The sequence below is a fragment of the Aquarana catesbeiana genome, linkage group LG04 (assembly GCF_042186555.1).
Source record: "Aquarana catesbeiana isolate 2022-GZ linkage group LG04, ASM4218655v1, whole genome shotgun sequence".
Taxonomy (NCBI): domain Eukaryota; kingdom Metazoa; phylum Chordata; class Amphibia; order Anura; family Ranidae; genus Aquarana; species Aquarana catesbeiana.
The window spans coordinates 276,694,365-276,709,609 of NC_133327.1; the positions used below are offsets into that span (position 1 = coordinate 276,694,365).

At 48.4% G+C, this 15,245-nt stretch overlaps 1 protein-coding gene across 2 annotated transcripts in view; it reads right to left on the reverse strand.

The window, feature by feature from the left end:
- EPHB3 (EPH receptor B3) overlaps window positions 1-648 on the reverse strand; it is a 60,433-nt gene extending 59,785 nt beyond the window's left edge. For both annotated transcript variants that reach the window (XM_073626619.1, XM_073626618.1), the window contains exon 1: window positions 98-648. In XM_073626619.1, the coding sequence (XP_073482720.1) occupies window positions 98-173 (76 nt within the window). In that variant the 5' untranslated portion in view covers window positions 174-648. The remainder of the gene's footprint in view (window positions 1-97) is intronic.
- Window positions 649-15,245: the final 14,597 nt, after the last annotated feature.

The following is a 15,245-nucleotide window of genomic DNA, read 5'->3' on the forward strand; positions in this document are numbered from 1 at the left end:
TACGAGTCCCGGTAATAGTGATCCCGGTATTATGGAAGCAGATCACGTAGTACGGACACACATAGACGGTACACAAGGACCCCCGTATGTCTCTCACCTTCCAGTCCTGTGACCCCCGCCAGCAGCCACATCACCATGCTGAGGCCGATCATTTGTGGGTGTCCCGCACACATGACTCCTCTATAACCTCCGATCACCCTCTCATCCAGGGGGAGCCCGGTCCACCTCTCCGGATTGGGTTAGGATGCCGGCACACTCCGGTAGGTGATCCTATTGGTCGCTGTGTAGATCCGATCTGCTCCCAGACAAGTCCGCCCGGCTGTAGCTTGCGGGTGTGCACGGCTCTCTTTGTCCTCCTCCCCCCCCGGCGGGTGTATCCGGCAGACTATAGGTTCCCCGGGGTACACTCGTGTCACTTCGGCCCCCCGCGGGTGTTTACAGTCTCGTGGACCCCCCCCGCGGGTGTACTCGGGTAACTCCCGACCTCACACTGGCGAATCCCGCACTGCAGCCACAGCTCAGTCTGGGGGAGGGGGCGCGTCAATCACGGGGCGGGCTCCGCCTACATGCCCTGTCAGCAGTCCCCCTCTCCTATTGCTAGTCGGCTACCAGCGGAGGCTTCACCCACATCGGCGCGGGACACGTGGGGAAATGAGCGGCGCGGGCGTGTTTCAGAGAAAAGATGAATTGAGTTGGGCGGGCTGAGATGCGCTGGCGCCCCGCCCTTGTCTTTTTATTGGCTGCTTTTCCCGTCGCCATGGCAATACGGTGGTTGGGATGTCAATCACGGCAGGGTATCAATTGCGACGAGCGGCCTCTGGCGGCTGAAAGGCGACACTACAGCCAATGAAAAGCACAGAGGAAGGAATAAAAGAGGGAGTGCAGGAAATAGGAAAGGAATCATGAAAAGTGTGCGAGGATCATTAAAGGAGATCTATCATCGTTCTCATTTCATTTCCTCTGACAACGACTTGTGCCACAAAGTTCCTGGTAGCCGGGACTCCGCCTTCTGTGGTGGTGACATGCATTGCTTCATTGTATAAGGCACATAACCATCTCCTCTGAATACAGACTTTGATTTCAGTATGGGGGGAGAAGAGTTCACACGGGCGCTGGAAGGTAAACAAGACTCCAACGTGCACAGACGTTTTACTCACAAACCATCATGCAACACTGTACACATATGAACTTTTTATCATCCCACACACACACACACACAAATAGAGCTTTCTTTTGGTGGTATTTAATCACCACTGGGTTTTTATTTTTTGCTAAATAAACAAAAAAAGACCGACATTTTTGAAAAGAAAAAAAAAAGTTTTACATAGTTTGTTATAACATTTCAGAAACAGGTCATTTTTCTCCTTCACTGATGGGCACTGATGAGGCGTCAATGGTGAGCACTAATGAGGCTGCACTGATGAGGCGTCAATGGTGAGCACTAATGAGGCTGCACTGATGAGGCGTCAATGGTGAGCACTAATGAGGCTGCACTGATGTGCGCTGATGAGGCGTCAATGGTGAGCACTAATGAGGCTGCACTGATGTGCGCTGATGAGGCTGCACTGATGGGCACTGATGAGGCGTCAATGGTGAGCACTAATGAGGCTGCACTGATGTGCGCTGATGAGGCTGCACTGATGGGCACTGGTGAGGCTGCACTGATGTGCGCTGATGAGGCTGCACTGATGGGCACTGATGAGGCTGCACTGATGGGCACTGATGAGGCTGCACTGATGGGCACTGATGAGGCTGCACTGATGGGCGCTGGTGAGGCTGCACTGATGTGCGCTGATGAGGCTGCACTGATGGGCACTGGTGAGGCGTCAATGGTGAGCACTGATGAGGCTGCACTGATGGGCACTGATGAGGCGTCACTGGTGAGCACTGATGAGGCTGCACTGATGTGCGCTGATGAGGCTGCATTGATGGGCGCTGGTGTGGCTGCACTGATGAGGCTGCACTGATGAGGCTGCACTGATGGGCACTGGTGAGGCGTCAATGGTGAGCACTGATGAGGCTGCACTGATGGGCACTGATGAGGCTGCACTGATGGGCACTGGTGAGGCGTCAATGGTGAGCACTGATGAGGCTGCACTGATGAGGCTGCACTGGTGAGCACTGATGGGCACTGGTGAGGCGTCAATGGTGAGCACTGATGAGGCTGCACTGATGTGCGCTGATGAGGCTGCACTGATGGGCACTGATGAGGCTGCACTGATGTGCGCTGATGAGGCTGCACTGATGGGCACTGGTGAGGCGTCAATGGTGAGCACTGATGAGGCTGCACTGATGTGCGCTGATGAGGCTGCACTGATGGGCACTGATGAGGCTGCACTGATGTGCGCTGATGAGGCTGCACTGATGGGCACTGGTGAGGCATCAATGGTGAGCACTGATGAGGCTGCACTGATGGGCACTGGTGAGGCGTCAATGGTGAGCACCGATGAGGCTGCACTGATGGGCACTGATGAGACGTCACTGGTGAGCACTGATGAGGCTGCACTGATGGGCACTGGTGAGGCGTCAATGGTGAGCACTGATGAGGCTGCACTGATGGGCACTGATGAGGCGTCACTGGTGAGCACTGATGAGGCTGCACTGATGGGCACTGGTGAGGTGTCAGTGGTGAGCACTGATGAGGCTGCACTGATGTGCGCTGATGAGGCTGCACTGATGGGCACTGGTGAGGCATCAATGGCGAGCACTGATGAGGCGTCACTGGTGAGCACTGATGAGGCTGCACTGGTGGGCACTGGTGAGGCGTCAATGGTGAGCATTGATGAGGCGTCACTGGTGAGCACTGATGAGGCTGCACTGATGGGCACTGGTGAGGCGTCAATGGTGAGCACTGATGAGGCTGCACTGATGGGCACTGATGAGGCGTCACTGGTGAGCACTGATGAGGCTGCACTGATGTGCGCTGATGAGGCTGCATTGATGGGCGCTGGTGTGGCTGCACTGATGAGGCTGCACTGATGAGGCTGCACTGATGGGCACTGGTGAGGCGTCAATGGTGAGCACTGATGAGGCTGCACTGATGGGCACTGATGAGGCTGCACTGATGGGCACTGGTGAGGCATCAATGGTGAGCACTGATGAGGCTGCACTGATGAGGCTGCACTGGTGAGCACTGATGGGCACTGGTGAGGCGTCAATGGTGAGCACTGATGAGGCTGCACTGATGTGCGCTGATGAGGCTGCACTGATGGGCACTGATGAGGCTGCACTGATGTGCGCTGATGAGGCTGCACTGATGGGCACTGGTGAGGCATCAATGGTGAGCACTGATGAGGCTGCACTGATGGGCACTGGTGAGGCGTCAATGGTGAGCACCGATGAGGCTGCACTGATGGGCACTGATGAGACGTCACTGGTGAGCACTGATGAGGCTGCACTGATGGGCACTGGTGAGGCGTCAATGGTGAGCACTGATGAGGCTGCACTGATGGGCACTGATGAGGCGTCACTGGTGAGCACTGATGAGGCTGCACTGATGGGCACTGGTGAGGTGTCAGTGGTGAGCACTGATGAGGCTGCACTGATGTGCGCTGATGAGGCTGCACTGATGGGCACTGGTGAGGCATCAATGGCGAGCACTGATGAGGCGTCACTGGTGAGCACTGATGAGGCTGCACTGGTGGGCACTGGTGAGGCGTCAATGGTGAGCATTGATGAGGTGTCACTGGTGAGCACTGATGAGGCTGCACTGATGGGCACTGGTGAGGCGTCAATGGTGAGCACTGATGAGGCTGCACTGATGGGCACTGGTGAGGCGTCAATGGTGAGCACTGATGAGGCTGCACTGATGGGCACTGGTGAGGCGTCAATGGTGAGCACTGATGAGGCTGCACTGATGTGTGCTGATAAGGTGTCACTGGTGAGCACTGATGAGGCTGCACTGATGGGCACTGATGAGGCATCAATGGTGAGCACTGATGAGGCTGCACTGATGTGCACTGATGAGGTGTCACTGGTGAGCACTGATGAGGCTGCACTGATGTGCACTGATGAGGTGTCACTGGTGAGCACTGATGAGGCTGCACTGATGTGCACTGATGAGGTGTCACTGGTGAGCACTGATGAGGCTGCACTAATGAGGCGTCAATGGTGAGCAGTGATGTGCGCTAATGAGGCGTCACTGGTGAGCACTGATGAGGCTGCACTGATGGGCACTGATGAGGCGTCAATGATGAGCACTGATGTGTGCTGATGAGGCATCACTGGTGAGCACTGATGAGGCTGCACTGATTTGCGCCGATGAGGCTGCACTGATGAGGCTGCACTGATGTGCGCTGATGAGGGTGCACTGATGGGCACTGGTGAGGTGTCAATGGTGAGCACTGATGAGGCTGCACTGATGAGGCTGCACTGATGTACGTTGATGAGGCGTCACTGGTGAGCACTGATGAGGCTGCACTGATGTGCACTGATGAGGTGTCACTGGTGAGCACTGATGAGGCTGCACTAATGAGGTGTCAATGGTGAGCACTGATGTGCACTGATGAGGCGTCACTGGTGAGCACTGATCAGAAATACAAAAATTCGCCCGTGGGACTTTAAATGAAGTGTCCATGGTGATCACAGAAAAATAACAAGAGTATAGAAATGACAAAATTATGATAAATAACATCCAGTACAAGTTATGAACATCGGTGACCCATGCATAAGAACAGCAGCATGATAAATGGTCCCAAAAACATAACCATCATGACATAACATCAAAATATAAAAAGTATAAAAAGTACAGATATACATGCTACATCTCTAACCCGACGCGTTTCGCGAGCTCTCCTCGCATCATCAGGGGCTGATGTGTATATCTGATATCTGTAATAAACAGGTAAAGAGTATATTGAAGTATAGGTTATGGTAGGACAACACCATGAAGCCAGAGTAAGTAAACCAATACCCACTTGTCAGGCATAGGACCCCGAGGGGGTGGCCCCCAGACGGGGGGCAGCGGGGATACATCTCCCCCGGGAGCTGAGGGGGGGGAGACCACCAAATGGACATCCAGGATCAGGCAAAGGGCAGGCAGGGCAGTTGAAAAGAAGAGAGGGATAGACCCGACTGTCACCCAGGATGGTTGCAGAGTGTATTCACTATAATAAAATAAATAGCAAAAATGTATATGTATCTAAGATAGTGGCGATAACCATATCTAAGGAAAATGGTAATGGTATGCTTGAATATGAAGAATACAGGGTGTTCAGCAGAGCAAGAGGGAAAACAGAAGAACAAGAAGCGAAGGCAGAGAAGTGGTGAGAAAAATGTGAACCCAAGTGTTACCCATGGACCTAGCAAGGCATACTCCATGTCATAGCATATATAAATGTGTATAAATATATTGGGATGGTGAATGACACAATCTCCCAAGTAACCCATGAGTCCTAAATGACATGAATACCATAATAAAATACATAAATATATATATTGTATGACTGGGGTTGTTAAAGCGGGGGTTCACCCACACCGCCAAAAAAAAAAATATTAAAAGCCAGCAGCTACAAATACTGCAGCTGCTGACTTTTAATACATGGCCACTTACCTGTCCCAGGGTCCAGCGATGTCGGCAGGGGACGCCGAGAACCCGCTCGGTTCTCGGCAGCTGCCGCCGCCATCCTAGGTGAGGGAATCAGGAAGTGAAGCGTTGCGGCTTCACTTCCTGGTTCCCTACTGCGCATGCGCGAGTCGCGCTGCGCGTCCCTAGTGGTCCCCGCTCTCTCCTGGGAGCTGTGTGTTCCCAGCAGACAGCGCGGTCGGGATGGGAAGAGGCGTAGACTCCCATGGGAGTCTATGCCGGAAGTGGGTGCAAATACCTGTCTTAGACAGGTATCTGCACCCCCCTCCCCCCTGAAAGGTGCCAAATGTGACATCGGAGGGGGGGAGGGTTCCGAAAAGCGGAAGTTCCATTTTTGTGTGGAACTCCGCTTTAATGTCACACTGTAGTGGGAGTGTAGTATAGTAAACTAAGGTACAGGGAATGCAGGAGTGTCCTGCAGGGCATGGGGAAATGTGGTGTGGGAAGAAAATGCATGTGAGGAAAGAAGTGAAGAAATAGTGAAGGGAAAAAGGAAAAGGGAGAGGGGGAGAGAAAGGAGAGAGAGAGGAAAGAAAGCAGAAAGAGGAAAAGACAGCAAAGAAAAAGAAGAGCAAGGAAAAAGTACAGAGAAGAGAAAAAAAAAAAAAAAACATACAGACGGCCAAAAGAGATAACAAATGAATGGAAGTAAGAATCAATGGCAAAGTATGGCTGCAGGGTGTACCTGTAAGGGTAAGGGGTACACTGGTGAGGTAACATGTAACGATCTGTGTGTAAGGGTGGTGCTTACCAGTCTAAGACAGGTATTTGCACCCACTTCCGGCATAGACTCCCATGGGAGTCTACGCCTCTTCCCATCCCGACCGCGCTGTCTGCTGGGAACACACAGCTCCCAGGAGAGAGCGGGGACCACTAGGGACGGGCAGCGCGACTCGCGCATGCGCAGTAGGGAACCGGGAAGTGAAGCCGCAACCCTTCACTTCCTGATTCCCTCACCTAGGATGGCGGCGGCAGCTGCCGAGAGCCGAGCGGGTTCTCGGCGTCCCCTGCCGACAACGCTGGACCCTGGGACAGGTAAGTGGCCATGTATTAAAAGTCAGCAGCTGCAGTATTTGTAGCTGCTGGCTTTTAATATTTTTTTTTTTTGGCGGTGTGGGTGAACCCCCGCTTTAACAACCCCAGTCATACAATATATATATTTATGTATTTTATTATGGTATTCATGTCATTTAGGACTCATGGGTTACTTGGGAGATTGTGTCATTCACCATCCCAATATATTTATACACATTTATATATGCTATGACATGGAGTATGCCCTGCTAGGTCCATGGGTAACACTTGGGTTCACATTTTTCTCACCACTTCTCTGCCTTCGCTTCTTGTTCTTCTGTTTTCCCTCTTGCTCTGCTGAACACCCTGTATTCTTCATATTCAAGCATACCATTACCATTTTCCTTAGATATGATTATCGCCACTATCTTAGATACATATACATTTTTGCTATTTATTTTATTATAGTGAATACACTCTGCAACCATCCTGGGTGACAGTCGGGTCTATCCCTCTCTTCTTTTCAACTGCCCTGCCTGCCCTTTGCCTGATCCTGGATGTCCATTTGGTGGTCTCCCCCCCCTCAGCTCCCGGGGGAGATGTATCCCCGCTGCCCCCCGTCTGGGGGCCACCCCCTCGGGGTCCTATGCCTGACAAGTGGGTATTGGTTTACTTACTCTGGCTTCATGTTGTTGTCCTACCATAACCTATACTTCAATATACTCTTTACCTGTTTATTACAGATATCAGATATACACATCAGCCCCTGATGATGCGAGGAGAGCTCGCGAAACGCGTCGGATTAGAGATGTAGCATGTATATCTGTACTTTTTATACTTTTTATATTTTGATGTTATGTCATGATGGTTATGTTTTTGGGACCATTTATCATGCTGCTGTTCTTATGCATGTGTCACCGATGTTCATAACTTGTACTGGATGTTATTTATCATAATTTTGTCATTTCTTTACTCTTGTTATTTTTCTGTGATCACCATGGACACTTCATTTAAAATCCCATGGGCGAATTTTTGTATTTCTACGCAATATAGGGATGGAGGTGTCTCATGTTAGGGAGCAGCTCTCAGACTTTTCTGTTTCTGGTGAGCACTGATGAGGCTGCACTGATGTGCGCCGATGAGGCTGCACTGATGTGCGCCGATGAGGCTGCAATGATGTGCGCTGATGAGGCTGCACTGATGAGGCTGCACTGATGTGATTGACAGAGGGTAAATGTTGCACAAAGTATTACAGCCGTGGCATGTGTACAACTCTGCCTTTGCAGCTTCGGGGGTGGGGGCAGTAAAAAAAGTGGCTCAGCCATCTGATTTTACCCCCCCCCCCCCCCATCTACATATTTAAATAAGCCCTAACAGTGTACACCTTCATATGCTCCCTAGTTTAACAATTTTGAATGGTGTTGATAGGCATTCAGGAAGTAGTAAAAATTGCGACCCAACCACCTATTTCCACTGCCTGTGTGATGAATGCCTAAGACCCCTTTCACACTGGGGCGGTTTGCAGGCGTTATTGCGCTAAAAATACCGCCTGCAAACCGCCCCAAAACAGCCTCCGCTGTTCAGTGTGAAAGCCCGAGGGCTTTCACACTGAAGCGGTGCGCTGGCAGGAGAAGAAAAAATCTCCTGTCAGCCGCATCTTTGGAGCGTTGAAGGAGCAGTGTATTCACCGCTCCTAAACCGCTCCTGCCCATTGAAATCAATGGGGCAGCACGGCTATACCGCGGCAATACCGCGGCTATAGCCGCGCTATACCAGTGGTTTTAACCCTTTTTCGGCCGCTAGCGGGGGTTAAAATAGCGCTGTTTTACCGCCGACGCCCCCTACCGCACCAGTGTGAAAGGGGCCTAAGGGCTCGTTTACATATGTGACAATGACTCCTGTATTGTAGAAGATGTCTTGCCTTGTCCTTGTGCTGAAGATACTGTGTCTTGTTGGCTCTAAGGATTACAGACCAGTGGCTCTGACGTCCCATGTCATGAAGACCTTGGAGAGACTCGTTTTAAATCTGTTATGGACCATGGTTACTACATTTTTAGACCCGCTGCAGTTCACTTACCAACCCTAGATTGGGAGTTGAGGACACTATCATCTTCCTGCTAAATTGCATGTATGCACACCTGGATAAGCCGGCAAGCACAGTCCTTCCACTGTACAATTGGGTGCCAGTCCAATCTGTGGTCATCTTAGACCATACATCCAGAGAACAGAGGTTGTCCCGTCCACTAGGGGTGCACAGGCGCTACCCCCCCATCCATGTGTCCAGCCCCCTGATCTACATACAGGGCCCTGGGTGCATGGATTCCAATGGGGGGTGTTTTTTTTTGAAGCACATGATAAGAGCCAGAGGCTCTAATAGGCTTCCAATTAGGTGGGGCTCGGGGCGCAGAGCTCTGCGATTTGAGCCCACCAAGTTGTGTGACAACAGCAAATGAAAATTCGCTATTTTCACACTGATCCTCCTCCCGGCCAATCGGGAAGCAGGTCATGAGACTCAATTGGCTGAAAGGACAGGCGATCCTATTGGACACCTAGGTGGAGGAGGAAGGAGACGCACGGCGGAAGCTGGCATGATTCACAGGAGGAGGAAGCCTCCTGTGAATCATGGCCGTGCTTTGATGTCGGACTGTCCTGGGGGGGTGCTGCCGACTGGCTGTCCGAACGGCTAGGGGGAGTGGATGTTTGCTGCCCCCCCAAAAAATCACCAGCTGCCACTGGTTTAGCCACCACTCCAAAATTTATAGGAATCCAAACTGTAATAAAATCCATAATACAACAACATCACAGTTCCCAAATGCAAGATGACAGCAGTTGTTAACTGGTTATGAATGATTACGTGCTGGCTACGTGAAACGCGTTAACAACTGCTGTCATCTTACACTGGGGAACTGTGATGTTGTTGTATTATGGATTTTATTAAATAAAGTTTGACATTTGGAGCGCAGTCAATCTCTTGTTTGGTTGTGTGGATTGTTGACCACCTGACTGGAAAACCACAGCGTCTCCCCATCTTCAGATGTTTTCTGATGACACTTCTGTAGTGGGATGTACCAGGGATCGGGAAAAAACTGAGTATAGGACTGTGGTGGAGAACTTTGTCACATGGTGTGAGGATAATCATCTGTATCTAAATGGGACTAGATATAGTATCTGGGGGTGCACAAAGATAATAAACTTAGTACATGGAGGTTCACATAGATAATAAACTGGACTGGAGTAAGAACACTGGAGTGCTCTATAGGAAGGGCCAGAGCTCCCTCTATTTTTGAGGAGGCTAAAGTCTTTTATATCCAAAGATGTTTTATGTGTCTGTGGTGACCAGTGCTCTCCTGTATGAGGTGACATGCTGGGGAAGCAGGCTTAAGGGCTGATTCACACCTATGCAGTTGTAGTGCATTTAGCATTTCGCAGATTTGCTCTACAGAACGTGTTCCATAGGAAACCATGTTAAATGGGCTGTAGTGCAAATCTGCAAAATGCAAAAAGCACTAAAAACGCCTAGGTGTGATTTAGGCCTAAGGCTCGATTCACACCTATGCATGTTGCTTTTGAGCGTTTCTGCAGTGTTTTTTGCGCTGCTTGCTTTTTTGAACATGCGTTTTTGATGCGTTTTTAACGCTTTTTTTTTTTACAGTGTTTTTTTTTAATACTGTATACAGTGTAAGAAAAAAGAAAGGGAAAAAAAAACTCAAAACGCAGCAAAAACGCGGCAAAAACGCGGTACTTGTGTTTTTGGATGCGGGTCCATTGAATCTTATTACATGCAAAACGCTGCATTTTGCATGAAAAAAAAGTCCCTGACACTTTCCAAAAACGCAGAGGCACAAAAATGCATTGATGTGAACGTGTTCCATAGGAACCCATGTTAAAAAATTCCCATGCATTTCTGCAAAATGCAAAATGCATCAAAAAACGCGCTAGTGTGAATGGAGCCTTAGAGGCAGGGCCGGCCCTACCATGGGACCCAGTGTGCCCATGGTCCCAGGCGGTATCTTAAGAGGGGCGGCAGTGACAAGTTGTACCCCTATTCTGCTACATATTTTTGGTTTAAAAAAATCGCAATAATAGTATATTGATTGGTTTGCATAAAAGTTATAGCGTCTACAAAATAGGGAGTAGATTCATGACATTTTTAATAATTTATGATAAATTTAAATTTAGCTATCATGATATAAAATAATGGATGTGGGGGCCTTTTGGTGGACATGATTTTTTTTTTTTGGGGGGGGGGGGCAGCATTTCATTCTTGGGCCCAGGCAGCACAATGTCTTGGGCCGGCCCTGCTAAGAGTCCAACACCAACAGACTTAAGCCACGTACACACAATCAGATTTTCCGACGGGAAATGTGTGATGACAGGCTGTTGGCGGAAAATCCGACCGTTTGTACGCTCCATCAGACAATTGTTGTTGGGTTTTCCACGGACAAATGTTGGCTAGGAGGTTTTAAAATTTTCCGTGGACAAATGTCTGTTGTCGGATTTTCCGGGCATGTGTACTCAAGTCCGTCAGACAAAAGTCCAAAGTACAAACACGCATGCTTGGAAGCAAGGACGAGCCGGAAGCAGTCGGTCTTGTAAACTAGCGTTCGTAATGGAGAATTAACATTCGTGACACGGAAAATTATGAAATCTCCAAATGCAGCGCAAATTCTCTTCTTCTTTAATAGGATAATAATGAAGCTGCTTTGCTGGTGATACTGATGGAGTTATTGCAAACAAATTTTCAAAGGCTTTTTTTTCTAGTGATATCAAGAATAATATTATTTTTATTATTTTTTTTTTTTTTTTGGGCAAGTTACCACAACACCATTATCCCGTAGTTTTTAAGATCAAAGATACAACTATGTTGGTTTCTCTTGTCAATTTTACATTGTATTTTTTAAATGTAACTGTCTACTCGCCAACTGTCATTTGAAGTAAAACACATAGCCAAGTATTATTCTACACAATTTTTTTATTGTGCATTAAAAAAAGAAAACAAATAAAATTAGACATGCTATCTGCCAATAGAACTTAAAGCGGTTGTATAGTCTTTTTTTTTTACTTTTACCTACAGGTAAGCCTATAATAAGGCTTACCTGTAGGTAAACAAAATATCTCCTAAACCTTTATGGTTTAGGAGATATTCCCCTTGCTATGCGCCGCTGACTGCAGCGGCGCATGCGCACAGGGGATTCTCGGCTGAAGCCCGGCAGCTGCCGGACCTTGCCGAGTAAGAAATCTCCCGCGCGCATGCGCGGGAGTGATGACATCGCGGCTCCAGCCACTCACAGCGCTGGAACCGCGATACCCGGAAGACACGCCGAGGCAACATGACAGCTCCCTCTGCGTGGACCAGGTAAGATACTGACGCCTCGTTCTAAGGTAAGTATTTCATAATGAGCTAGTATGCGGTGCATACTAGCTCATTATGCCTTTTGCTTTACAGGGTTAAAAAAAAAAAAAAAAAAATTTTGCGGGTATACAACCGCTTTAACCAAAAATTGCATTCTATGCATCCAAATAGAAAATATACCAAATCAAATCATTATTCAACCAAAAATAATGTCAAAGCAATAACTCCAAGGCCAATAATAAATAAAACTTTATCTCCTCCAATTCCGCAACATGTCTGGTTGACAAACGGCCGTTCAGAAACTAATTGAAAAGCGCAAAATGAAAATCGCAAAATGAAAAGCGCAAAATGAAAAGCGCAAATCAACACTCACCAAATTTCTACTAACAGGAAATTAGCAGAAGGAGCCCAAAGGGTGGCGCTAAAGAGCTGAAAAACCACGTAGTACCTCACTACGTTCGTAATTGTTGGCCAACAATTGTGTGCCGTGTGTATGCAAGACATGTTTGGGCCAACGCCCTTCGGACCAAAGTCCACGGTTTTGTTGGCCAACAATCCGATCGTGTGTACAAGGCTTAAGTGAGCTGATCTACAAGGCTAGTGATGTTGTTGGATTGGAGTTGGACTCATTAACAACAGTGTCAGAGAGAAGGACTCTGTCCAAGGTACGTGCAGTCTTGGACAACTCCTCCCACCCACTCCACAATACACTTGTCAGTCTGATGAGTACCTTTAGTGATGGATTGTTACAACCACAATGCACCACAGAGCAACACAGGAAGTCCTTTTTGCCTGTGGCCAAGGTCAGATTTAGACCTTGAGGGGGCCTAGGGCACTTCAGGTTCAGGGAAGCTTATGCACAGAGTTGTTTTACATTCTCATTGAAATTTACACATCTTTAAAATGCATGACGCAATGGAGGAGATTTACTAAAACTGGTGCAAACAGAATCTGGTGCAACTGTGCATAGTAACCAATCAGCTTCTAGGTTTAAGCCTAGGTTCACACTGACAGCGGGATTGAAATCGTGCAAGTTCAGCTGAACTCGCACAATTTCATTCCCGCATGTCAGTCCGACTCCGGGGGCGATTTCAGAGACATCTGTGCAGGTTCCTGCACAGATGTCTATACAAATCGCACCCCGAAGTCACCAAAAGTAGTACAGAAACTACTTTTGGGAATCAGTGTGCGGCCGCAAATGCGGCGTCACACCATTTTGGATGGTGCCATTTCCGGCAATAGCCGCCAATTTGGCATGCAATTTGACATGTCAAATCGCATGCCAAATCGCTGCAATGTGAACCTAGGCTCATTGTCAAAGCTCAATTGAAAAAACTGAAGTTAGAAGCTGATTGGTTACTATGCACAGCTGCACCAGATTCTGTGTGCGCCAGTTTTGGTAAGTCCCAACCAAAGTCATTCTGAGGTCACACAAGGCCACACACACACAGTCATAGTGCTCTATGTGTGGTTTGCTCAAGCTGCCAAAACTCATTTTTGAAAATCGACACAGTCGTTGGTAGTTTGTTTTTCTGTTATTTTTTAACTAGTGTTATTTATTCAATGCAGAATTTAAGAGGATTTATTATGGTATAATTTTTAATTTAGGTTTTAATTAGTTTTGTTTCAATTCATGTTATTGGATATATTCTTTTGTTGTTAGTGCTGATTTATGTTATGTTTGTTATTGTGTTTTGGTTTCGTTATTGCGTTTTGCTTTGTTCTTCATTGGGTATAATTGTATCTTAATAATTTCCCTTCGGGATTAATAAAGCGTTCTGAATCTGACTGATGCTCCTCTAAAAAGCAATCCACAATCAGATCAAGAGGCATTTGACAGGCTGTGAGGAGGTGATATATTGCCTCCTTACCACCTGTTTTAACCCCCTAAATGCCGCACTATTGCACCGCAACCATGTGCATTGCACTCGGTTGCAGTGCAGTCACATTCACTTGAATGGGTTGGGTTGTGTTTGTCGGGCAGTAATGCTGTGAAAGGCATCAGAAGCTATCATTCTTACCGCAGCAACTAATTAAGGCATCTCGGCTACGTCATGTGTACATCACTAGTCGCTGTCTTTGCAGCTTAAGGGGGAGTGGTTGGGGATTAGTAAAATGTGGCTCAGTTGCATGTTTTTACCACCCACTAACCACAAGTGTAAAGGAGCCCTAACAGTTTACTGTGTTCGGTATGATGAGTTGCTCTAGGACTGTGCATGCCATTGTTCTTCTAGGTTTTGATGTAGAGCAGCTGCCTGAGAACACGAGTGATCCTTCCCATCCCATTCCTTCCACACACAACTGTCAGATGGACATCTCTCTTTATATCCGTTAATTGCCTTCATTGAACCTGATTTTCAGAGAGGCGGTCTGCAGAAAACAAAGTGGATTGGGAAGGGTTGCCAAACCAGCTGGATTAGTGAAAACACTGAAATGAATTAGCCAAGTAATCGCCTCTGTGCTCCAAAATAGCCTTTCCACGTGATGTGGGAGATTTGCTGCACCTTGTAGGAGCATTTTGTTTGCTTCAAATACCCAGCTGTGAGCAGGGGAACGAAAATATGGAAACATTTCTACAGGACAGGGTTTTGGGGCTGGTTCACACTAATGAGTTCTGCTGAACGCACGGCCGCTGATGTGCTCTGGGAGACGCATGTGAGAGGAATTCTGGAGCAGACAGCTGTGCAAAGTTAACCAATCAACTACTAGCTTCAGCTTGTTCATTTAGTCCCCTTTCACACCAGTGGACCGATCGGGTCCACCTGTCTGTTATTCAGGCTGACCCGATCGGACCACCCATTGTCCTCTAAGGAGTATGTGTCCGCTGACACCTGCCGGTATCTGATCCGGACCACTAAAAACAGATCTGAATACAGAAGTGATATGGTTAGTGTTTTTTTTGAGAGTAGGTACATTTTCAGGCTTGGGTGGCAGCCAAGCCTGGGTGTGTTTTGATCTGGGTTGGAGTGACTCAGGCAGAGCTGGATGACCCACAGGCAGCATCACCGACACCTTCCACTTACTTTCAGAATGTTCTGGTGTCTTCTGGAAAGTAAGGAGGAGAGGAGAGGTGGAGCTGCCTGGGGTATTCTGGGGAGCCCTGACCAATCCCCAACTTGGATTGGCAGGAGGCAGGCCTCCTTAAAATACCCAGGGAGGAGTTGTTTGGGTGGAAGCTGTAGATGGAGTGCTAGGCTGTCGTGGCCTTTGAGGGAGCTACCCAGTCTAGGGGGGGGGGGGGTGACCTTGGGCCTGGGCTCGGGTGCGGACAGGACCTTCTAAGAACACGTGGAG